The sequence below is a fragment of the Danio rerio genome, chromosome 11, assembly GCF_052040795.2.
Source record: "Danio rerio strain M-AB ecotype USA chromosome 11, GRCz13ab, whole genome shotgun sequence".
NCBI classification, from domain to species: domain Eukaryota; kingdom Metazoa; phylum Chordata; class Actinopteri; order Cypriniformes; family Danionidae; genus Danio; species Danio rerio.
Window position 1 is genome coordinate 33,441,641 of NC_141031.1, and position 27,161 is coordinate 33,468,801.

General features: G+C 34.7%; 1 protein-coding gene across 7 annotated transcripts in view; it reads left to right on the plus strand.

Annotated features, from left to right (window-relative positions):
- The first annotated feature begins 890 nt into the window (after window positions 1–890).
- ttbk1a (tau tubulin kinase 1a) overlaps window positions 891–27,161 on the plus strand; it is a 64,699-nt gene continuing 38,428 nt past the window's right edge. For 2 of the 7 annotated variants that reach the window (XM_087273905.1, XM_087273909.1), the window contains exons 1-11: window positions 1,670–2,276; window positions 4,214–4,305; window positions 9,806–9,958; window positions 13,269–13,416; window positions 16,883–16,956; window positions 17,202–17,342; window positions 17,462–17,566; window positions 23,192–23,257; window positions 23,348–23,440; window positions 25,259–25,384; window positions 25,749–25,903. In XM_087273905.1, coding sequence (XP_087130031.1) covers window positions 4,303–4,305; window positions 9,806–9,958; window positions 13,269–13,416; window positions 16,883–16,956; window positions 17,202–17,342; window positions 17,462–17,566; window positions 23,192–23,257; window positions 23,348–23,440; window positions 25,259–25,384; window positions 25,749–25,903 — 1,064 coding nt within the window. In that variant the 5' untranslated portion in view covers window positions 1,670–2,276; window positions 4,214–4,302. Of the gene's footprint in view, window positions 1,040–1,669; window positions 2,277–4,213; window positions 4,306–9,805; window positions 9,959–13,268; window positions 13,417–16,882; window positions 16,957–17,201; window positions 17,343–17,461; window positions 17,567–21,408; window positions 21,507–23,191; window positions 23,258–23,347; window positions 23,441–25,258; window positions 25,385–25,748; window positions 25,904–27,161 lie in introns of those variants that run through there. The other 5 variants (XM_087273906.1, XM_087273910.1, XM_087273907.1 and 2 more) reach the window with 3 other exon arrangements.

The following is a 27,161-nucleotide window of genomic DNA, read 5'->3' on the forward strand; positions in this document are numbered from 1 at the left end:
CCTGAACCTCTTCTTCTCATCACATCACCCCTGTCCTGCAGCAGCTTCATTGGGTACCAGTTTTTTTTCTAATTGATTTTAAAATTTTGTATGTTAGCATTCAAAGCCATTCACATTTCGCCCCTCCATATTTGTCTGCCCTCATCCACGTTTCTGTTCCTTCTCGCACCCTGCGATCTTCTTTCTCCCTCCACTTGTCTGTTCCCTCTGCTTGTCTATCATCTATGGCCAACAGAGCATTCAGCTGCTCTGCTCCCCGGCTTCGGAACTCACTACCACTTGCCATCAGAAACATTGACTCCCTTACATTATTCAAATCAAGACTAAAAACTCACTTATTTAAGATGGCTATTAATACTTAATTAATTAATTTTATCTGCACTATTGCTGTGTTGTATTGCTCTTGTTTTATTGTACATTGTCCTTGAGTTGCCAGAAAGGCGCCTTTAAATAAAATGTTTTATTATTATTATTATTATTATTATTATTATTATTTGCACACCATTCACTCAAATGGTTCCAAAACTATAAGTTCATGTTTTCTGTTGGATCATAAAGAAGATATTTTGAAGTATGTTCGAAAACTGGTAGCCATTGACTTCCACAGTAGGAAAAATATGTAATGGTTCTTAATATTAAAAAAAAAAAAAGATCTTCTTTTGTCTTTCACAGAAGAAAGAATCTCAAAAAGGTTTATAAATAAGTGCAGGGTGAGTGAATAATCAAATAATTTTTGGATGAACTGTCCCTTTAAGAACTGAACTTCACTATGTATGACTTATAAATTGCTTCAAGTTACAATGTGCTGCCAGGAGCTCACCAGCAGAGAGCGGAATACTGTCTGTAGAGGCTCATCATGGCTGTGCTGGAGGTCAGAGAGGAAGAGTGATGTGTGGTGCTGATGCTGGGATCCAGACGGGCGGGGAGCAAAACCAGGGAGCATCCAGCGTCATTAGCAATGGTGGAGAGAGGTTTAACGAGTATCCTGACGGAGGAAAAGGGGTTATGAACCTCCATACCTACATAAGAAAATGAGCAGGTAATACGCGCTTCATCTTTCAATCTCGCTATGGCACAATATGGCTTGTCCTATAAAGGCAGGCCTTTCCTATTGAAGATGCGCTGTCATTTTAAAACGGGACTCAAATTGAAACCTGCTGCGTACTGTATGTGGCCTGTGTATCATTTTAGGCGAATGTGAAATATGTTAAGTGCTAATATACCACCGGTTTAACTGAACTAACCTTTGGTGTTGTATATTCGCTTCAGTTTGTAGTTCTGTGGATGCGCTTGTCGGTTTGTTTACGTTGGCCTAATGAACCTGCCAGGGTTTTGTCATTTAAAAGATTGATTTGTATTCTTTTTTCAGTAGTTTATATAACTACACAAATTGTATACTGACAAACGGGTGTAGCCAGCAGGCGAAATAACAAATCCTACTACGCTGAAGGCATAGCTTATGAATAATAACTAGGTGCTGGCAACGTTGCTTGCTTATCTTCCTGGAGCGTAGTTAATATTCATAAGCTAAGCGCTCCTCGCTGTATGATTCGTTAGCTGAGTAGCGCAGCGTCTTTCTGTCACCCAATCACGCAGTTGCTTTCGTCGAACGTCAGGAAACGTAGTGAATATTCATCCAGAAAGCGTCCTCTACAGATTGTACAGAGTCACTGCATGGGTGTTAGATGCGCTGCAGTGCGGACCAGCGCAAAGGATGCGCGACCGGACAGTCGCGAGAGGCGAGCTGTGGCGTTTGTTTACCAAAAAATGCGTTGGTTGTGTCGAATGTCTAGAGAGGATAATATTGATGTGCTGTTTTATTCTCCGCCGCTAAGCTGTTAACACTGTGATGCTCGTTTATTTAGAATAGAGCACGTGTCACGTGCCACATTTGTATATATGCTTTAACCTTGGACCTTTGTTTCAATAATATATTGTTTTCTGTTTAGTTTTCTGTTTATGTTTGCGTTAAGATAATCAAGTACGTTTACAGTGGGTGTTTTTGAGGCTGTCTTATAGATTGCAGGGCATTATGACTGAAGGTTTTAAATGGTGACGCGTAGTGGATTAATTTGCGTTTTTGATTGTATAATCGCTAATATTTTAGCCTCTGCTGACTGAATATTTGAAAGAAGGACTGTTAGTAACACAATGCAGAGAAAAGGCCGTTTATGGTTTTAAAAACGCTCCCAGCTGATGGTTTGTGTCACTGTGAGGTCCCAAATGAAGATTTCAAAACGACGGAAAGGACTGACTTTTCGTAGTCTGTGTGCCAGGTAGGGTGAGAGCATCCAAAACATTTTTAAAACAGGGATGTGTTTATTTGTTTATTTTTTACGTAAGCATGTGACAAATCTGGAGTAAGGATTGCAATGAAATGTTAGTCACATGTAAGATGGATACAATGCTATAAAAACGTTTTATGTACATTTCTTCAAACTTTACTCCACATTTGATATATGGGAGAATGGGGTAAAATGGGCCACTCGGTTTTCTGACCAAAATGTGATTAAGTCCATCATATTCTATCTCGTGTGACACAGTTTTTCAGTAAAATGGTATTTTATGTCAGAACAAGATTACAGACTGACATTAGAATTTTTATTTGCGTCTATTTTAAGATTTAAATTTTTTTTAATGTTTATCTAATTTGTCAAAAATTTTACCATGTTTTAACATAAATATAGCTGAAATAACTTCAGTGCTATTATAGTCATCTTTTAGAGTAAATTTGTGGATTATTAGAGCGTCTTAACTGTCAGTATTTGGCACATTTAAGTATTTTTTCTATTACATATTTTACTAATCATCCTGAATTAAATATTTAATAGCTGATCCTTTTAAAGCAATTTTCAATTTCAAAATGGTTTTATTAGTGAAAATTTTATTTAAAACCTTCTACTAAGTCTCTCCTCCTAATGGGTGTTGACAAAACATACAGTTGAAGTCAGAATTATTAGCACCCCTGTTTATTTTTTCCCCAATTTCTGTTTAACAAAGAGAAGATTATTTCAACACATTTCTAATCATAATAGTTTTAATAACTCATTTCTTATAACTGATTTCTTTTATATTTGTAATGATGACAGTAAATGATATTTGACTAGATATTTTTTGAGACTCTTCTATACAGACTAAAGTGACATTTAAAGGCTTAACTAGGTTAATTAAGGTAACTATACAGGTTAGGGTAATTAGGCAAGTTATTATATAATGATGGTTTGTTCTGTAGACTATCAGGAAAAGTATAGCTTAAAGGGGCTAATAATTTTGTCCTTAAAATGGCTTTTAAAAAATTAAAAACTGCTTTTATTCTTGCCGAATTAAAAAAAAAAAAAAAAAAAAGAAAATTAAAATCAAAGGGGGCTAATAATTCTGACTTCAACTGTATATGGGAAGGTCTTTTGGTCAAGGTTTTATTCTGAGTGTTTGTTTTGTAATAGATGTGGTACTGGGACAGACAGTTTTGTGATATCAAGTTCAAATTTGAATTGATTTGATTTTATATCCAAATATTCGGTTTAGAAAGGGATGGTACCTTATACTTTTTTTAATGTAAATTATTTTAAGTCCATATTTCTTTGGGCTTGACACAGTATTGATGATGTTTCTCATCTCATTTAGAAAACTACTCCAAAGTGGCTCAGCTTACCCACACTCTCCACCAAATTTGTGCATTAAAGCATTATACGTATTTACTGTTTGTCTTTCTCACTGTCCCATATGTGTCCTAGTGTGATGTATTTCGTGTATGTATGTACCTGTGTCCATTTCACTGTGTTGCACATCAGAATGTCTTGTGTTTCTTCAGTTCACAGGGCTTTCGTAACGGCGATGTCTTTTCGTAATGTCAAGTCAAAGACACATTATTTTCCTTTTTGCGCATCAGCTTATGATTCAATAATGCATGTGTATCACCTTTCTCTGGGACATTGAGTGCAAACTGACCTTTGTGACATTCATCCTTAAGGATTGAGTTTCTGTCTGACCCATGTTTGCCTTAAGATGGATGGTGAGTGTCATAATAGTCAAAAGAGGAACTGCTGATGGTCTGAAATCATATCATCGGCCGCTACTGTACTGACCACTGTGCCAAATCCCTGATAACTAGCGCAGAGAAGGAAAACAAAACAGCCGTCATATGAAGCGCTGTCTCAGCTCAATTGCTTGTTAAGTATAATCCATCTCTTCTCTTGTTTTTTCTGGCTTGTAGGCTGGCAAAGGAGGGTTTTGGCGTCGACTAAATTGGTCAGTAGCAGGATTTTTGTCAAAGACGTAAGGGTTTTGAAGAGATTTGTGAAAATGGTGAGAGAGTTACACCATCCTTCATAGTTCCCCTCCCTCTCCCTTCCTGGAAATGTGGCTGCACTTCACTTTTCAGAGTTTGATCACAAAATGGCTGTTGATGCTTCCCTTCCCTGGGATTCAAAGGAATTTTAATGATTGTTAATTGAGGTGACCTGAATGAAACCCCCTCTGCTTTTCACTCACCGTAACCTCATATCCCATGGGTCCCCTGGAACAAAACTAAGAAAAAAATGCGGGAAAATACAAACTGCGCGATTGAATGCTTTAGCTGTTTTAGCACTGCGCAAACAACACCGAAAGACTGTTTTGAACCTGCTTGTTAGTTAGTCGCTCTAAAGGGAGAGGGTAGATAGTAGCTAATATAGATAATATCAAGGATATCCGTCTGTCCTTTGGGTTAAAGTGGATTCAGTTTATAATGGGAATAAAGCATTAGCATTTCCACACATTGGCAGAACTTTTAACACTCCTGGTTACAAAGAGAAAATCTTCAAATATGGTCACAACAGAACACAGCAGTTGGGTTTTGGAAGTATATATCACATTTTTTTCCATAGGGAAATTGATTTTTTTTAAACTTCAAAACCTTTAAAGACAAGCACACTGTGAGCTGTGAGATTGCTAATCAGTGATATACAGTTTTTTTTATAAATTCCTGTTATTAATTAATTTATTATTATTTTTTAATAATTACCCATGATTTTGCAAAGACATCCAGAAATCAGACCATCAAAAGCAAATTGCGCTAATGGAGCTCTTTATAACTCCTGCACTCCCTTGAAGCATTGCATGTGTTGTAATTAAGTGAGTCTCTCTATGCTCTTAACTAGGGCTGGGCGATACAGGAAAAATAATTATTACAATATAATGTTTATTATCATTTGGTATCAATAATTATTGAATATTTTTACAATCCATTTAGGTATATTATGATTTTTTAATTTACTTTATTTTAATTTACAAACATTACTCAACAAATAGTTTTAATAGTCAAACAAAAAAAAAAGTTATTTATCTTGTCTCTTATGTCTTATAATAAAATAAACATAAGTGTTAAAGAGACTCATGTGTGCAATGATAAATTGTAAACGCTGAACGATCAAAGCAAACTATTGACAAAACAATTTTTGATCATCAAGTCTGAGCTTTAAAGGAAAGGAGCCAGGCATCATTATTCAAATTCATATTGCAAAATTACAAATTATGAAGTTGAATGATTGTATTACCCCTAAGCTAAAAAATCTTTCAGATGGGGTGCTGGTGGCTGGGATGCACATGAAAAGAAACCATCTTATCACTGCTGCTTGTCACAGCACTCGTTTTTGCGCTTGTTGTTATTTTGACCTGAGGTGATGAAACCCAACCACATGTTGCATCTAAAAGCATGTGAAAAGTGTGATCGTATGGATTCGGGTTCTTTCACTTTTTTCAATGGGCGTTTTGCTCGCTCTACTCTGGCTTCTCTCATAACTAGGCGACCATCAATGGTTTTCTCAGAGGATGACAAACGAACAAAACCATTAATGCGGTTCCAATACTAGTTTGTATTTATGAAGAGAATAAACTATAGTGCTTTATACTGAAACTTCATATCGAACTTTTTTCATTATTATTGACAATGGTGTTTTGTTTTTTTTTTAATATTGATACCATTTTATCGGCCCAGCTCTATTCTCAACCCGTTTCATTAATATGGTATTCACAATGCTTTATGGGATTGTAGTTCTTTCTTCATTAAAATATTTAAAGGGTTAGTTCACTCCCAAAATGAAAATTATATGAGAGTTTAGGCTACTGACATTCTTTAACTCACTTTCTATAAATTGAAAGTCTGTTTACCCAAAATGATGGATACTTTGGATACCTCCAAAATTTACCTTTAAAGTTTTGGGTCTTGACAAGATCCATTCATTAGTCATTTGATTTCATGATTCAAATATACTCACATTGAGATCAGCGAAATTAACACCAGAAATTTAGAGGAAGTCATAGCTGGCAGCTAGCTCTCTGCAACTTTCATATGGTCGCCCACTGAAGCTAAGCAGGTCAGTACCTGGATGGGAGACGACATGGAAAAGTAAAAAATCCCAGGATGTCCTTTAAAAAAGAGTAGAGGTTTAACCCTGGCATCCTGGCCAAGATTGCCCACTGACCTCTGTTCATAATAGCCTCCTAATCATCTCCATATCATAATTGACTTCATCACTCAGTCTCCTCTTCACCAATCAGCTGGTGGGTGTGCGGTCTGGTGCAATATGGCTGCCATTGTGTCATCCAGGTGGATGCTGCACACTGGTGGTGGATGAGGAGATTCCCCCTAAAACGAAGCTCAGCCATTCCTTCTTGACATGCAGAAGCAAACAAGCTACCATGTGACCAGCAAGAACAATCCTTATTGGTTCTCACTCATCAAGCAAGCAATCATAAGCTTTGGTGTCCAAAATTAAATGCTGTAAACAATGTTTGAAGATCAATGTTTAGACATTGTAATGTTTTAACGAGTAAATGATAAGTAAATGACAAAACCTTCATTTTTGGATTAAATTGACGGTTTACCACAATCTTGAACCTCTTTTTGGTCTGTTGTTGTGATTCACCTCACAGCTGCTTGGTATGTTTCACATTTTATTATTCTTTCAAATCAGCATGTTAAAAATCCCTATTGAAAAATATAAATGAATGGAAAAACACTTCCGGAACCAAAGTGTGGAAAATTGAAGCACAATGAACAAAAACGCTTCATGCTCCTTTAATGGCTGTTACTCTATAATCACAACAATATACTGCAGCCAGAATAAAGAGGCCACTGATAAACCGGCCACTGCAGGGTGTGGAAATGCTAGCTTTAATGAACTTCAGTTGTATCTCAGTGTTCAGAAACCAACACATAGTGATTAAACTCTTCACTGCTCACATTCTTTTGCCAACTCATGTGAATTCGGATTAAACGAGACTTCAGTCTTTTATATTTTCTGTAAACAACATCATTCATCCCTGTCACTGCCTGTATACCATTCAGACCTTCATCTTCCAGTTGTTTTCCTCAAATCTCCTTGTTCAAGGGTGCGTCAGTGCAGGTGTCAGTAACTTGGCACATGAGTTGGCAATATTACGCTCTGTCACTCTTCTTGGCTGAACTTTGTCTACCTGATGTCATAGTGCAGTTTGTTCCTAGATTGTCCGTTGAGCACTTCTCTAAGATGCTGCACTAGAGACTGCAGTTCTGGACGGATGCTGGGCTGGGCATGAGTTAGCGATTGAGCTACTGAATCTGAGCCGAGCTGGGCCCTGCATGTTTAACCAACAGAACAATGGTGCTGCATGCCAAAAAGCATGTTATTGGGTTCTAATATGCATCTTTCTTAGTTGCACCCTAGTTTAATAGAAGGTGACTTCAAAATTGGGCCTTGGAGTAAGGTTTCTTTCCTGTATTAAGTTTTTTTTGTGTGTGTGATAATACTGTAGATGTTTAGGGTACATGTTTTTCATCTGGCTCAACCAGTATTGTTCTTATATGACTGATGCTGGCTGTTTTTATGTTGGGCTGGTAATTAATAAGCAGAATGGTTCTTTATTAATAGTTTATATATGTTTTTTGAGTCATATCTGCAAACTATAACTCTTTTTAAAATATTTAGTTGCTTTACCCCTAAAGTAAGTTTGCTAAGTAATCAGTGATTTATGCTTTGACGTTTTAAATTTTCTTATCCAATTTCAGCCACAATTTTAGTTTAAAGGGTTGGTCCACTACGATATCATATTTTAAACTTTAGTTCATGTGTAATGCAGATAAGTGAACATAAACAACATTGGAATGTAATGCGCTCAAACTTCAATCCAGTCCAAACGCTGCTATTTCCACAGAGCTTGTTCTGGTTCTGTATTTGGGTTTCCAAAGGACATGACACAAAGAGAGAAGTGCTTACAATTTAATTTTAATTATGTTCCAGAGAATTATAAAAAAAAAAAAAAAAAAAAAAAAAAAAAATATATATATATATATATATATATATATATATATATATATATATATATATATATATATATATATATATATATATATATATATAGCTAACATTTGACAAAGGAGAGCTTCCAGAATCTCTCCCAGTTCAGTGCTGGATTCGGTTAAAACTACTCAAAGAAGGAGCAGCTCCAACCATGATAGACAAATCTGTGGATTTTGAGCCACAAAATACAATTGTTTTTATTTGTTAAAATTTAGTGTCTAGTGTTAATGGTATGTTGTAGCAAGGACATAAAAAACTATGTAAACAATGAGAAATGCTGTTTGGCACCACTAACAATTTAGCGACAAATTCATATTTATCTGTCAAACCGCTGTAAACACCCACAATCTTCACCAGCACTGCAGTGTCTCTCTATGCGTCCCCTTTCACTATGTTTTACATCTCCAAAAATGAACTCGCAAAAGATATGTAAACGGTTTATATTACTTACACATGCTTATAACCCAAATATATGTGAAAGACACTTGTCACATGTTATTTTAGAGAGCAAGCATGAGGTTCAGCTGTGTCCTCTGTCATTTTCTGTCTGATTCATGCACAAATTGATACGGCTTACAGCTACTCTGATTGATAGTATTGCTTGTAGGGGCGTGATGCTTTTTCTGGAGATGTAGAGCCGATCCGCATATCACAGCACATTATGTTAGCTGATCAATCAGAGTCTCTTGAGGGCAGCCTTATAGCTGTATATAATCAAAGTAAAATATATGGAAAAAATAACAGGATTTTTTTTTTTTTACAAATGTAGCATGAGCACACATTGCTTTGCATCTTATAAACAACCAAGTCTTAAAATACACTCTGGACCACCTCTTTAAATAAGTATTCCATTTTTGCCTAACATGGGATTTGAATTCTATTGCTGTAGGGAAATAAGCAAAATGTTTCATTTTAATAAATGCTAATGTTAAGGTCGCTAATGAATATTTTAGATGCTTTCATAACAGCTTTTTAAGACTCATTAAAAATGCCCAGCACACTTTATGGAACTGTTTTCAGTATTTCCTCTTCGTACGCTTCTTAGGCTACTTGGCTTATATAGCATGTGGTGAAATCCTAAGTGTTTGTTTATTTGGGCTAGTGCGGTGTCTTTTTCATTCACGTGTTTTCAAGACTTTTCCTCCACCGTTTGTGGCTATTTTGTTTTCGCAGGTATTTGGGTCAGGAAGTATGTGGGTCAAAAGATGTGCCTACTAGACTTTTTTTTGTCTGCTAACTGCGTAGTAACACTACAACACTTAGAGCTGAATTTATGCCAGCATTTCACCTCTTGAATATGTATCAGTAAATAATTAATGTTCTTAATCAACCATTCCAAAGATAACCATCATCTTTGGAATGTTATGGTTTGTTGAAGTTTGATTGGCTGTTGCATGTAGAAGCCAGCTCAACTGACCAATAGCAGAGCAGTAAGAAGGCGATATTGATGACTAAGTAATCTAACAGATTTTGGTGGTTTTTCACAGATAAATGGCTCATTTAAGCTGGGCGCTGCCAGAGTGCTCTCAGGGTTGCAGTGCCTAGCGCCAGCTCTGCAGGACAACGCCAACATGAACGGCACTGCAGAGCAGCAGGACATTCTGCCCCCTCATTGCATGGTCAAAGATCGATGGAAAGTGGTAGGTATTATTCAGAATATCTTCACAGGACATTTTAAACACAATAAGACACATAGACGTAATGCTGTAAGATAAAGAGTGAAATACAAATCACTCAGTACACTTCAATGAAGGGTATGATTATTTTGCTTGTTTGATTAGTTACTAACCAAGAATGAATTAGCTTGTTATTATTATTGCTCTACAATTGAATAATTTAATACTTCATGAAATATATATTAAATTAATGTATTAAAATAAACATCAAAGTTTTCTAATTCTTAATAAACAGCAAAAATAAGTCTAAGGCGTTTAAAAATGTGGCAGTTTGAAGGAATAGCCATGTCAATAAAGGGTTTTTAATATGTTTTCCACATTTTTTGAGTGCTTTAAACTTATTTTTGCTGTTTATTCTGATGAACCCCTTACCCAAAGACCACCGGCACATTAATTAAGCTACCACTGAGCTATTTTTGTTTGTTAATTGTTAATTATGGCTTCTACTATATACTGTTCTGCAAAAGATAATAAAAACATTCTTTCTCATGCAGCAAATCTGCATCTTGAATTCAATTTTGTACTATAAGATCATGTGACTGTGAAAAATGAAGTAAAGATAATAAAAATTCTGCTTCAAATTACAAAAATATATATATATATTTTTTTTTTAAATAATATTATCCAGCCATTTAAAAATATATATTAAATTATTATAATAAAAGTCTTATTATTTATGCAAACTAAAAAAATTACCTTTGTTGGGGTGTTCATAAAACACACGTCATGAGTTTGAAGGAGCTTCTATGCATGCTTATGGCAACTGTCATTAAGTGCAACAGTGAAATTGTTTAAAATGTTATGACAACTTGAGATTACCAAGACAACATAGCTTGTCATAGATCTGTCATTAATATGATTGTCATGATAATTGTGTCATTAATTTTATAACAATGTCATTAATATTTTCTTTCCTTGAACTACAGTGGTATGACACGAATTTGTCATTAAAATGTCCTTGGTGATTTACCATGAGATTCACATGCATATAATGACACAGTAAATGCACTTTTAATGAGAAAATTAAGTGACAAATTAAATTAGTTTCACTTAAAAACGTTATATTGGCCTAATAACGGTGGGTAGCACTTTCACCTCACAGCAAGAAGGTTGCTGGTTCGAGCCTCGGCTAGGTCAATTGCCATTTCTGTGTGGAGTTTGCATGTTCTTCCTGTGTTTGCGTGGGTTTCCTCCAGGTGCTTCAGTTTCCCTCACAGGTCCAAAGACATGTGCTAAAAATGAATTGGGTAATCCAGATTGTTCGTAGTGTATGTGTGTGAATGAGAGTGTATGGGTGTTTCCCAGTGATAGGTTGCAGCTGGAAGGGCATTTACTGCATAAAACAAATGCTGGTTAGCAGTTCATTCCGCTGTGGCGACCCCAGATTAATAAAGGGACTAAGCTGAAAAGAAAATTAATGAATAAATGGTCTAATAACAATCATCATGTTTATGACAGGTTTATGACAAGTTATGTTGTCTTAGTAATGTCAAGTTGTCATAACAAAGATATCTAAAAAAAAAACAACAAAAAAACCCGTTGCATTTAAAGTCATATAACTGAGCGAATGTCATGATAGTTTTATGAACACCCCTTCAAGTTAAACATTACCAAACATTTCAGTAAAATAATATATGGGCTTCCTACAAGAAAACTACATGGGTAAATATACAATATCTAAAATATACATGTGTTTAAGCCTCAAATCTTTTCTCCGGTGCTCTGAGTTGATTATATAACAGTAAAGCTAATCGCTCTTTTGACCTCAATCGCTGAGACTGTCTTGTTGAAAGCCATCACTAAGATAAAATTCCTGAAATATTCCCAGTACAAGGGGGAAGAATATCCTCTCACATCACTGCTCAATTTCAGTCTGAGTAAATGGCTTTGAGAATCACGAGAGAACAAAACAAGTGACACTCCTGACCATCAGATAAGCAGGATGACTCACGAGTCACTAGAAATCAAAAGATCTCGGCTTTGCTTTCTTCTTTGTCTTATGGAAATTCATTACTTTATTTTGTGCGGATATGAAGCTTGCAACTAATTTATGCAAAGCTGACTTACTGTCTCACTGATATGTTCACATTTGGCAGGTTTAGTTTGATTAAAGCAAACTCTTAAAGAAAAAGATGGTCCGAGGGCACTGAAAAGATAGGTCTCAAATCTTCCAAACAAACTCTGGTGCAAGTAAACTGAAATACAAACACAAAACCTAACAAAGCTATGTAAATTAGCTAAAAACAGAATAGGATATGACCATAAAAAGGACAAAATGCTTAAACATACTTGATTTTACTTGTCATTGTTACAGTTCATTTGAATTTTTAACCGACAGTCATCAAAACGGCACAATTAGGATCAAAGCCTAAAAAGTGGCAGTTTCAAAGAGTTAACAAACAGTTTGTGAGGTATTTTGAGTTGAAATTTCACATACACACTCACTCTAGGGATATCCAAATATTACTTTACATCTTGTAAAAAGGGGCATAATAAGTCACCTTTAACGTAATTGTTTTAATTTACAACACTGAAATTATTGAGAAATGAGATCGTTAATAAGTCTCTTCATGCATGCATCTGTTATGTTTTTGAACCACCTCAAAAAATAATTCTACATCATGGAGTTTATAAGACTGGATTAGGGTTTATATGCTCATTGTCTATATATATATATTATATGAATTCAATTCATCTCCATTTCTATAGCTCTTTTACAATGTAGATTGTGTCAAAGCAGCTTAACATGGAAGTTCTAGTAAACTAAAACTGTCAGTCCAATTTTCAGAGTTGAAGTTCAGTTCAGTGTAGAGGTCTGCATATTTCCGAATAAAGCGCTAAGCGGTCGGTAACTGGTTTAATTTTGGACGAGAGCATCACGCTGTCTCGTTCACACACATACATACGCGTGCTCACTCGGGAGTCGGGAGCGATATTGCTAGACGTAAATCAATAAAACAAGGGTTTTTCACATCTGCAATAGCATGGAGATGTAGAAGCGTTTACATTACAGCATTATGTGTTGAGCCTGTTGTTGTACTGTAAGCCTGACTTCAAAATCAATATCTCAAGAGAATAAAATACAGGAATGCCATTGAAATGCAAACGTTTTTGAAGAGCTCTTTGAAGCTTTCCAAACGCTGCTTCTAAAAGATGTTGCATGCATATTTATAAAGTCCTCAAACACTGACAGCTCTTGCATTGGGAGAAACAATGCCAGATACAATACAGAAAGCTGAAAAAGCGTTGTGTTGTGTTTGTTTTTGATCTGTAGCTGAAGAAGATCGGAGGAGGAGGGTTTGGGGAAATCTACGAGGCGCTGGACCTGCTGACTCGAGAGAATGTGGCGTTAAAAGTGGAGTCAGCGCAACAGCCCAAACAAGTCCTGAAGATGGAGGTAGCAGTTTTGAAGAAACTGCAGGGTAAGACGTGCTCATCATTAGGGCTTGGTATTATTGCTACTGTATCAACATCACTTTGACATTGACAAGACTGAAGGCGAGATCTCCACTGAACTGCACAGGGTCATTGATGTCATGTTGTAGCTCTTGAATTACTAGAAGTAGGATTTTGGTGTTGTAGTTTTGAGGAAATTTGAAATATGCTCTACTTGGACACTGTCAAACACATTTTAAAGCTACATTTATAGGTCAGAAGTGGCAGTCAAAACATTTATAACATCATGGAAGATTCGAATTTTAAAGAGTTTTGTATTTATTATTTTTAAATTGACATTTTCTCTTCTTGATCGAATCTAGATCGGGGAAAAAAGTGGAGCATAGTTTCCAAAAATACGATTGAAGTAAAATATTATTTGATGCTGGAAATGTATGCCATGAAAGCAAAATAATTATAAATGTATTTTGTATATAAAGCCACCTTTCCACTGCACACGACATTCGGACACGGACACGGTGCACCATGGGAGAGAAGCTGGATTGTAGCGGTGTCTGAAATAAAGGACTGCAAAAGCAAGAGCCATTATTCTCTGTTCATTCACCATGGTAGAATGAATGAATACTACAAACTCATAGACCGCTTTATTACTCATTTACGAATAGAAATGGTTTTTAATATAAATTTTTTTCTGATTCCAAAAATTATGAAAAAAAAAACAATATATCTCATCTCGTGCACACGGATCTGCTTGGAAACACTGGAAAACCTCACATCTGGTCTAGTTGCAGGAGTTCAAATATTTCAACGGACCCGCAGCTCAAATCAGATCTGAGTTGTCGCAGCTCCCTGACTACTCTTCACTGGAAATGAATGACTTCCAGTCTGTTGCCTGTCATTTGTCGTGTGCAGTGATATTTTAGATATGTTTTATTAATTCATGTTTTTTTTTATCTAAAAATGTCATATTCTAATTTATTTATTGCAAAGATGATTACCACTATCAATGCACTTACTGTATTTATGAGATCTGTGTGGATCTTAACACCCTAGTATATTGATGGGTACTATACTGCTCTGTGAGCGCCTTCTTTCGGATGAAACGTAAAGCGAGGTCCCGACTCTCTGTGGTCATTAAAAACCCCAGGTTATATTGAATCATTGAAGTTCATTTTTGTCCCTCATTAATGTACACACAGCACCCCATACTGACAGAAAAAGACAGAATTGTTGACATATTTGCAGATTCTTTAAAAAAAATAAACTGAAATATCACATGGTCCTAAGTATTCAGACCCTTTGCTGTGACACTCATATATTTAATTCAGGTGCTGTTAGTTTCTTCTGATCATCCTTGAAGCTGAGCTGCACTTTTCTCCCCATAGACTTTCATTCATACACACGCGAATGCGTCAGACGGGAAACACAAGCTCGTGCAACAAGTTTCGCAATTCGCTGCGTTGGAAAGTTCAAGCTTGGTGAACTCTAGCCTCTGAAATTTGCATCACATGACTGCGTGAAACCAAGTGAAGATCAAAACATGACCTCTCTGGACAAAAATTTTAAATATGCACCAATCGCTCGCTTTTTTCTTGTTTAATCCCGCCCCTTTCTGCTGCGCTGTACAACAGAATTTCGCATGCTCAAACTTTAGTGTGAGCGCAGTTTGAAATGGTTCTACACCTTCATTTGAGTTTAGCTAAGTTTGATTTTACTGATTGGACTTGAAAATGAAAGCCAATCTGTATAACTCCTTACAACTCAGAATGCATGTCTGAGCAAACTTAAGGAGGTATGCTGAATCCTTTCTGTATACTTTCCTACCCTATCTGATTCTTTTCCTATCTGAATACTTTCCGTACCCTCTGTATTAACTAAACAGTAGTCTCCATTTTTAACCACAATTACAAAATGTACCTTTTTTCTTATCATACTGATTTATTTGTGAAGAAAGAAAAGCCCTGTCATCTTTTAGCAGCTTAATAGTTGAAGATGTATGTTGGCCACATTAGTATGATTTTGTACTGCAAAAATTTAACATCATCATGACTGATGTATTTAAGCTGTAAAGTCTCTCACATCGGAGTGGACTGTGTGTGTGTGGCACATTGTATATTTAGCAGTGTGAGTGAAGCGGCAATAACACAGCCTACGTGACTGCGAACATGTGAAGCTTTCTACAGATCATACAAGGCCAACACACACACATTCTGATGATTCACTTCAAACGTTAGTCATCAGAAAGCTAAAAAAAAAACAATACAAGTAAACATGAAGCCCATCTAACTATAATGAGGACAGATGCATAGAAAATGACAACCAATGAGCTACATACAGCTGGGGAAATTGAAAGGTTGTCGCGCGCGTACTCAAGAGTGGTGTTGTCGCGCGCCTACTGAAGGGCGGGACCAAGGGTGTGCCGCGTCGCGGGGGCACTTTTGATCATTTTGGAAGGCACTTTCTATCCAAGACTAAAAAGGGCATGTGCACTGCACAGGTTGAGCCCTATGTGTGCACGTGCCTGGCTTTGAGAAGGAAATACTGATGCTGGGAGCTAGAATATGGTGCCTATTTGGCTTAGTCAGTTTACATATGACGAATGTCTTTGGATGGTGGGACGAAACCGGGGAACCAGGGGGAACATGGACACGGGAAGAACATACAAATTTCATACAGAAACGCCAACTGGCCCGCCAAGGACCAGAGGTGGTGGTGTTCTTGCTGTGGGCAAACAGTGCTAACCACTGAGCTGCCGTGCCGCCCAATCTAGGTAAAGGGGGGAGGAGAAGGGGAGGAAGGGGGGTTTCTTTTTTTAGACAAAGATGGTTGTGGAATGAAGACAGATTATTTATAATGACTTAGGAATCATTTGATTTGATTTGAAACTCTCAAAATTAGTTTATAAATACACTTTATTTATTATTTCAGCATATTTGATGGGAATTGTTTTTTTTACCAAACAAAATGCAAAATTTATGTTACACAGTATTAATTCAAAGATTACAAAATATACAGTTATTAAAATATTACTCATTGACACCAGTGTTGTTTTAATATTATTTATTAAGTAGTCATATTTTACATGAACTCTTCTTATAGTTTACATTTTTAGTTTATTTTACATTTTTATGTATTTTTTTGTTTTTGCTTTTATCGTTTCCATTTAGAGAATATTTCTGTTTAATTTGGATTTTAGTCAATTTAGAGCTCTAGTGTAATTTAGTTCAGTTAGTCAACAACAGAAAATTATATATTTTATTTATTGTTATTAATTTATATTTATATTTAATATATATTTTATTTATATATAATTAATCATTTATTGTTGGTTGTATTTATATCAGCAAATAATTTTACATAGGTAACAGCAACACTACCTGACACATTCTGGTGTATTTGAGTCAATATAGTTATTGGCTTTTTAAATCAATCAGGATTGCTATCCTTATATTTTCATAAATGACCCACGTTAATACTATTTCCTTCTTTCAGGTAAAAACCACGTATGTAAGTTCATAGGCTGTGGGCGAAACGATAAATTCAACTATGTCGTCATGCAGCTGCAGGTAAACAATACAGAAGCTACTATACTATAACAATACTATAACATAACATCATACTATACCGTAACAATACTAAATGTTATTTAAATGGACACATCAGCTCATGCAGAGCAACGTAAACAAATAATCTTTAAAACAGAACCATGCACAACATTTCATAGTACAGTAGATCTTCATCACACGCTATTTTTGTGACTATTTTTTGAGGAATGTGTGGGGATTCACTTACACTTTATTATCATTCTCAGGGCAGAAACCTGGCAGATCTCAGGCGAAGTCAGCCTCGCGGCACCTTTACCATGAGCACAACCCTCCGCTTGGGAAAACAGATCCTCGAATCCATAGAAGCCATTCACTCCGTTGGCTTTCTCCATCGAGACATCAAACCGGTAATGTCTAATAGCTGTAATGCTTGAAATTGTAATACATGGAGAATAATAACATGTCAGTGTCATTTGGTTTTGAGAAATGGTTTCATTTATTAATGATGTATGGATTTTCTTTCCAGTCAAATTTTGCCATGGGAAGGCTGCCTTCAACATTCCGGAAATGTTATATGCTAGATTTTGGGCTCGCAAGACAGTATACAAACACCAATGGAGAAGTCAGACCGGTATGTCACAGTTTAATTAATTTTTAGGATTATTAAATGTTGACTCAATGATTTGATGTTGAATGTGCTAAAGGTACCTTTAGTCTCAATTGATCATAAGTTGCAGTAGGTCCAAAAAACACACATCACATTCAGATATAATATAAAATTAGCTAAATAAAGGTGTTTAAATATTATTAACATGTATTTTAGTTTCACCATAATAAATAATTCTTTCTTTATTTCTAAACAAGTTTAGCACATAACTTATTTTCTTCAAAATCTAAATTTGTGTGTGCTTTCTTTATTCCTCTTATATTCATATATATATATATATATATATATATATATATATATATATATATATATATATATATATATATATATATATATATATATATATATATAAAATCTTATTTCTTGAATGAAATGATCAGATATGTATATGTTATCCTGATTTATATCACTGCATTATCCTGTTAAACAATGATAACCCAAATATTGACAGAACGCTTCAATATTAATTACTTGCAAACTAAATTAGCACACACAGAAACTAAGCAAAGTCTACATATTGGAGTCATTAATTACCAGACTCCCGTGCAATCTGTCGGACAGTGCGATGGGTGCATGGTGCGTCTTCTTGGCTCAGTACCATATCTTCGACAGTGGGGATAATTTCAGCAGTTCGGGCAGTGCATGGACAAGGTTTTCAGTTCTCGTAAACCTTTGATTAAACTCTTATCTTCATTCAAAACCACCATTTTTATTTAAGCAGCTAAAAATAAATTCGTCACCATTATGTCATCGCCAAGGAAAGTAGATAAATGAATTATTGTAATGCACAGATTGCGCTGTTATTCCTGTTTTAAATTTAGTCTTTCTTATTCCTGTAGTATGATAAACAATATTTTTGGTTGTATATCTATCTATCTGTCTGTCCGTCCGTCCGTCCGTCCGTCCGTCGTATATATATATTATTTTATAACAAAAATAAATAAAACATAAACTTAATTTACCAATAAATAAATTATAATAATAGATTAAAAAATACTAAAATAATATAAAATGTAATAATACAAAAAATAATAAAATAAAAAAACGGCAAATAAAGTATAAATCAATTGAAAAGCAATTGTATCAAATTCAGCAACGTGGTATTGTTCTTATATAATTAAAAAAAATTCTCTAAATGGTACACAGTTGCAAACTTCTGAGATCCAGAGTCCAATTGGTACATCAATGTCTGTTTTCCATTTCAAAGCAATACATCGAAAACAAGTCAAAAATACTAATCAGTTTGTCTATTTGACATCTAGACGTTGATGCTCTTTTGACCACCAAAAATAAAGACACAAGAAGTATTATAAGTAAAGTTTTATTAATCTCAAAGCTTCAATATTGAGTTTAAAATTTTACCCTAGACTTTGGATCCTACCTTGATGTCAAAGCTACATCAAATTAACATCTAATTGTTTTTATGTCAATTTGATGTTGTTTTCAAGGTAATCAATTGACATCAAATTGATTTTCTTTTTTGACAATAAAGTGCCTGCTGGGAAATGCTATTACATATTAACTATGTTTATATATAATAACTTTACCTTTTAAAAGCTATTATGGAAAGTTATGGTTTCCACAACCAGAACTTCATCTTGACCACATATACATGTCTAATTGCATTGAGCTGCTGCAACATGATTGTATGATTAGATATTTATGCTAAAAGCTAATTAATTGGTGATACCTAATAAAGTGCCAACTAAGTATGTTTCTGTAAATAAATTAACCTGCAAAATATGGTAAATATTTCCTGCATTGCAATTGTGAATAATATGACACTTCTGTCATTCAACATTATTGATCATAATACTGCCATGAAATTAGGTTGTCTTTCTATTGACCCCAAAGGTGTGCTTTTTTATTAAGAAGTGCCTGAGATTTATTGGACCCATAAAATGCTTTATTCACTATAACTGGGGATGCTGGCAGAGAGACAGGCCGAGAGCTCATGAGAGGGTTATAGAGCATTCTGAATCAGGCGCTGTAGCTTATTTTAGCTCATCACAAGGAGCTCTTCATTCGCACATGTTCCTCTCCCCTTCCATCCTGCACACACCATCTCTCTGTTTCTCTGTATGTGCAGGTTTTAGTGCAGCGGTATGAATATTTAATAAGACTGCATGCATCAGTGAGCAATGCCCCTAGGTTCAGCCTGAGAGGGTTTAATATTTTCAGCCCCTCTCTCTCTCTCTCTCTCTCTCACGCTCTCTCTATCTATCTCTCTCTCTCTTTCTCTCACTCTCTCTATTTCTCCCTCATTCTCTTCCGCCTTTCCTTTCTGCACAGCTGAGTCAGCGGCACTCATCGATTCAGGCAGAAAATTGAGCATAATCAGAGAGAGTCTATCTATCTATCTATCTATCTATCTATCTATCTATCTATCTATCTATCTATCTATCTATCTATCTATCTATCTATCTATCTATCTATCTGTCTGTCTGTCTGTCTGTCTGTCTGTCTGTCTGTCTGTCTGTCTGTCTGTCTGTCTGTCTGTCTGTCTGTCTGTCTGTCTGTCTGTCTGTCTGTCTGTCTGTCTGTCTGTCTAGAAATAATGATAGATAGATAGATAGATAGATAGATAGATAGATAGCATTATGAAACTAACCTCTATCCATCCATCTTCTTGTCTGTTTGTTTGTTCATCCATCCATCCATCCATCCATCCACCCTTTCATCCATCCATTTATCTACGTGTCTGTTTGTTTGTCCATTCATTCATCCATCCATCTTTTGTCTGTCTGTTCATCCATCCATCTGCCTCCTTGTTCATCCATCCATCCATAATGATAAAAATGTAGATAGATAGATAGATAGATAGATAGATAGATAGATAGATAGATAGATAGATAGATAGATAGATAGATAGATAGATAGATAGATAGATAGATAGATAGATAGATAGATAGATAGATAGATAGATAGATAGCTAGATAGATAGATAGATAGCATTATGAAACTAACCTCTATCCATCCATCTTCTTGTCTGTTTGTTTGTTCATCCATCCATCCATCCATCCATCCATCCACCCTTTCATCCATCCATTTATCTATGTGTCTGTTTGTTTGTCCATTCATTCATCCATCCATCTTTTGTCTGTCTGTTCATCCATCCATCTGCCTCCTTGTACATCCATCCATCCATAATGATAAAAAATGTAGATAGATAGATAGATAGATAGATAGATAGATAGATAGATAGATAGATAGATAGATAGATAGATAGATAGATAGATAGATAGATAGATAGATAGATAGATAGATAGATAGATAGATAGATAGATAGATAGATAGATGAAAAACTATGCTGGATGGATGGATGGTTGGATGGATGAATAGCATTATTAAACTATACTAACCTCTATCCATCCATTCATCCATCCATCTATCATCTTATCTGTTTGTTTATCCATCCAACCATCCTTTCATCCATCCATCTACTTGTCTGTTTGTTCATCCATCCATCCATCCATCCATCTAGCACCGTTTTTCATCTATTCAGTAGTGCTTTATATTTATGAGACATACATAATTTCAGGATTATAAATAGGTTTGGTGTCCTTATAACTGTTAATGTCTCATATAATTAAGTCATATACCTCCATGTTTGCTAATATTTGTTGAGTTTTATTTTTTTATCATAATCCATTTTTTTAAAGATACTAGTCTTTTATACTAATGTTTTCATATTGAAATCCCTTTGATGTACATTGCATGAGTTCATTTGGTTAATTTTGTCTGATGCAACCTGACATTTATATTTGCTTATACTTTTGTTTCACCATCTTGTCTTATTTTTGCAGTTTTCGTTTGGGGTTTTAAGTTATGACGTGCATGTCTGACGTATTTCTCCATCTGTTCCCTTCTCCCCCACACTCTCACCAATGGAAAGACTTTCATTGTGAGTGACTTCATGGAGTTTTCATCTTTTTTTTGCTCACCTTTCCATAATGCTGAATTTAAACCATCTAAAATGATCCATTTAGCAGAGTGCTAATACAGAATTAAAGACCAATTTTAATATTTTGTTGTGTGTAAACATACTCATTCTGATCTATGTGTATTAAAATATCTGACCCTGGACTACGAAACCAGTATATTTTCATTATTTTCAATAATGCATTGATATATAAATCATTAGAAACTATCAAAAATCATTATAGTTTTAGGTAAAGATCATTTTCCATGAATATATTTGTACATTTCCTACTGTAATTATATTAAACTCAATTGTTGATTTCGTAATCAGGATTAAGTATTTTTTTTACACAACTTTAAGGGCAACTTTATATCTGAGGCAAATATTGTCCTATCCTAACAAAGTATAAATCAATGAAAAGCATATTTATGTAATGTAATGTGTATTCATATAGCGCATTTATCGTGTATGGTCATACACCCAAAGTGCTTTACAATCATGAGGGGAGGTTTCTCCACACCACCACCAGTGTGCAGCATCTACTTGGATGCTCTCTATCTATCGCTCAAACACACCAGCTATAGGTGAAGTGGAGAGACAGTGATACAGCTAATTCGCTGGATGGCATGTTTATGATAGATAGATAGATAGATAGATAGATAGATAGATAGATAGATAGATAGATAGATAGATAGATAGATAGATAGATAGATAGATAGATAGATAGATAGATAGATAGATAGATAGATAGATAGATAGATAGATAGATAGATAGATAGATAGATTGACTGATTGATTGATTGATTGATTGATTGATTGATTGATTGATTGATTGGTTTGTTCAGCATTCATATGATGGATCAATCTCAATGTCCAAAATTGACACTTATGACTGGTTTTGTGGTCCAGAATTACATATATGAAAAAATAAGTTTTGTTGCATTTTAAATTATTAATTTGAAGGATTATTTAATTTGAAGGATAGTGGTAAATAATAAATATTTAATATAATGATTAATTTCATTATTCATAATTCAATTTAGTTTAAAATTTGTGTAACAAGATTTTTCATAAACTATGACTACAGTATGGTTGAACTTATGCTCTGATCCAAATAAGATTTATCTATTAAAAACAGACTAGTGAAATGTCTTTTGAGAGTGTAACCTTTATGTTCAGCAAAAGTGCAGTCAATATTATTGCCAACAAAAGAAATCAGTACAGTAAATGCATTCAAACGAATATAATTAGTCCTCTAACAGACGCTACAGAAATTGTCATTTAGTTTATCATAAAGTAAACAGCGGTGCAGGTTTGTTAGCGAGCTACATTGCGAATGTACTTTACAGATACATTAAATGATGGAAGGTGTTTACCTTGTGTGTTTGATGTTGTGGAAGAATAGAGCAATATGTTCAGACCCCAGGCAGAGTCATGTCTCTTTCAGGGTTTGTATTGTCCACTGTGTATGTCTTTCTCTTTTTGGTACATTTTATTTAAACAGTAACCAAAGCAATAATGCATACTGTTCAGTTATATTGAACAGTGTTATTTTTTTCAGATTTGTTTTATAATTGACGTAATATATAGTGACAATTCAAAGTTTTACAGATGACAACAAATTCATCTATTAATAACAGTTTTTTCTAATACATTTCTGCTTTTAGCCTAGAACTGTTGCAGGATTTCGAGGGACTGTTAGATATGCATCTGTGAATGCACATAAAAACAAAGTGAGTGCTTATTTTATATCTACGTCGTATTTAAATCAAAATATAATTTACATTTTGAAAAATAATGCATTTCTTTTATTGTTTTTCTAGGAAATGGGTCGCCATGATGACTTATGGTCATTGTTTTACATGCTGGTTGAGTTTGCTGCTGGGCAGCTGCCATGGAGGAAAATCAAGGACAAGGTGCTCTGCTGATTTGAAAATAAGTGTTTTTAAATATATTATGTCTTATTCAATTAAATTTGTATTGTGTGTCTTAAGTTGCATTGATATATTTTTGACAATATCTGATTTTAAATTGTATGGATCAAAATATTGATTTGACTTCTATGCCCAAAGAAGGTATTAGAGTACTACAGTTTTTCTCATTTGGTTTGGCTTATTTCTTGAAACAGGAATTACATTCTCAACACTCTAGGATTGTTTTGCAAAACATTCTTACAGTTCAGCAGAACACTACAGCTCACTTGTAAAGCTCATATATTTCCCAAAATTGTTTACTCGTGTGTCAAAACTAAATTTCCTTCTCATTTAAACAGTCAGTGCCCCTAAAATTCTTGTCCCTTTGGCATTGCATAAGCACTGCAAGTCAAAATGTTTAGTTGTTTTGACACTATCGCAGAGGACCATTACAATATCCCTCATTTCCACCTTTCAGTCTTAGCAAAGTTTTTGAAAATGATTACTGTTTTTTTGTCCTTTGACAGAATGCAATCGTGTATAAAACTAAATAAAATAAATTTATAAGATTTATAGGTCCCACTTTATATTAAGTGTCCTTAACTACTATGTACTTACATCAAAAAATAAATACAATGTACTTACTGTGTTTATAATGTATTTGAAAACACTTGTGGTGCTTTTGAGTTGGGATAGAGGTTGGGTTATGGACAGGTTTGGTGGTATGGGTAGGTTTAAGGGTGGGTTATGGTGTAAGGGATGGTCAACAGTGTATTTACACATGTAATTACAAAAGTTATTTAAAGATGTAATTACATACATGTATTTAATCAAGCATAAGTACACAGTAAATACATGTATTTACACAATAAGAACATTGTAACAAACTATTAATTCCTGTGTAAGTACATATTAGTTAGGCCACTTAATATAAAGTGGGACCGATTTATAAAACTTATAAAAAAGGATTTTAGTTTAAGAGTAGCCTTCAAAGTTTGACATTACACATTGCACTCATACTGGCAAGGAAATTGTAACTATTATCAATCTCACACACATAAAGTAATTTCCATCAGAATAAAACAAAATATTCTGTAATATAAACATAGAAACAAAAAACAGTGAAAATAATATGCCGCCTACAGTGCTTGATTTGTCGTCTGAGATGTGTGAAATTCCTCCATTGTTAGTCAAGTTGTAGTTTCACCTGACTGTCAGTTGTTGTAATAAATGTATCAAATGTTCCACGGATTCATATATAGTATTCATGGCATTATGTTCTTGACTAATTTTGACAATTGAACAGACTGTTGTGCATTTAATAACTTACAATAAAATGACGCTGATATATTTTGGAGAGAACAACCATTGAACTGAGAATCAACAATCAGTTTAGATCAACAAGATCTATTCACTTGGAAATTGTGCTAAATATCGGCTATCTGTACTTAATCATTTGCCAAGATGTACTTAGACATTTACAATTTGATGAAATGAATGAGAAAATCAAGTCTGTTTTGAACAATTGCCAAGTGGTTTGGAGGTTTGTCCATGTTGTTTTGAGAATGTAATTCCTGTATTAAGAAATGAGCCAAACCAATAGAGAAAAACTGCAAGTAAAGATCATGTTCCATACAGATATTTGTACATTTCCTATTGTAATTATATTGAACTCAGTTACTAATTTAGCAATTTGGATTGCTAAGCATTTTGTTTTAAACATCTTTAAGGGTGATTTTTCTCAGTATTTAGATTTTTCAACTTTCAGATTGTGTAAAGACAACATTGTTGAAATCTTCTGTTGTTATCTGCATCATTCAGGAGCAAGTGGGTCAGATTAAGGAGCGCTACGATCATAGGATGCTTCTTAAACACATGCCGTCAGAGTTTAATGTCTTCCTGGAGCATGTTTTAGCCCTTGACTACTATACCAAACCAGACTATCAGGTACCTACAAACTACCTACACATTTAGTATTCATTGTACCAGTTGTATTATTGTTGTATTACAATGTATGAATTAGTACCAGACAGACATGAATAACATTATTACAGTAAAAGTTTCTTTTTTTCTTGTTAAATAAGTTTTTATTAAAGCCAAAGATTTAGGAAAAAGAATTCTCTGTTTTACATATTTGTCCACATATTACATTAGCAAAAAAAGAAAATTAAATAAATAAGTACAATTAAAAAAGATTATAATAACAAATAAAAACAGCGAAAAATTCTAAAAGGTTTTTTAAAAATATAATTTAAATATAATGTGAAAAATAAAAACAGGTGATTTTTCTAAGGTATGTTTTCTGTGTCAGCTCCTGATGTCAGTGTTCGAGAACAGCATGAAGGAACGCATCATCACTGAAAACGAGCCCTATGATTGGGAGAAAAGTGGGACGGAGACTATTATCTCTGCTACCACACCGACAGCAGCTCAGCAGAACACGAGACCCACAGCCGCGATGGTCGGGTGAGAAATGCATGCATGTGTGAACACATCATATGTCACATGTACATGCCTGTGGATCTGTCTCTCTCTCTCTTTCTCTTCGTCTCTCTCTCTCCCTCCCTCCCTCCCTCCCTCCCCCCCTCTCTCTTTCGCTCTCAAGTTCAAGTTGCTTTATTGACATGACATTTAATACAGAATTGCCAAAGCCTTTTAAATATGTATAAGATATGTAATTATTAACATCATCAAATAAATAAAATATACAGTAAATAAGAAATAAATGATAATACATAATAATACATTTGATAATCATAACAATTACAATAATAATAATAATAAAAAGTCTTGATTAATTAAATAAGATACATGATTTTACATTAACCATTTCTTATGGTATGTAGGGTGTACATATTTTGCCGCTAGTTTTAGCTAGTCTCATTTGCTCTCTTTTAATTCAACTCTATTCAATTCAACTCAACTCAATTCAATTCAAGGTCACACTTTACTTTGATGGTCCGTTTGTTGAATTTAATTTACATTGCATCTACATCTTGGGATAGGGTTAGAGTAAGTTGACATGTACTTTCAAAGTTTCGTTTTTAGAACTTGCAAACTTAGTTGGTTAACGAGGGTTTTACGAAATACTCCCCTGGCAAATTTTTTAATCCTCTCGGCTCATCCAAGGATTGGTGGAACTGGCACTGTAATAACGATGATAGACAGTTAATTGAACCAATAAGCAACATAAGAGTGGAGTGAGAAGCGGAGAGAGGATGGTGAGGAAAATATACACAAAACTAACATGAAACGTAACAATTTGTATTGTATTTTGCTGTATTTCTCTCTCTTTCTCAGTTCAATTCAGTTCAATTCTATTCAATTCAATTCAAACTTTCTATTTTGGCCGGACAAATGTTTTGCCAAAGCATTTGTAATGTTTACACTGAATAAAACATGAAAACATATGATATAGTACACTCAGAAATAAAGGTACACGAGCTGTCACTGGGGTGGTACCTTTTCAAAAGGTACAAATTTGTACCTTAAAGGTCCACATTAATACCTCAAGGGTACATATTAGTACCTAAAAAGTATATTATAATATAATTATAATAAGTACATTATTTAAAAAAAAAACAATATTAATAAATAGGACATCACAGTGGCACAGTGTGCAGCTCAATCGGCTCACAGCAAGACGGTCGCTAGTTCGAGCCCTGGCTGGGTCATTTAGCATTTCTGTGTGGAGTTTGCATGTTCTATCTGTGTTTGTGTGGGT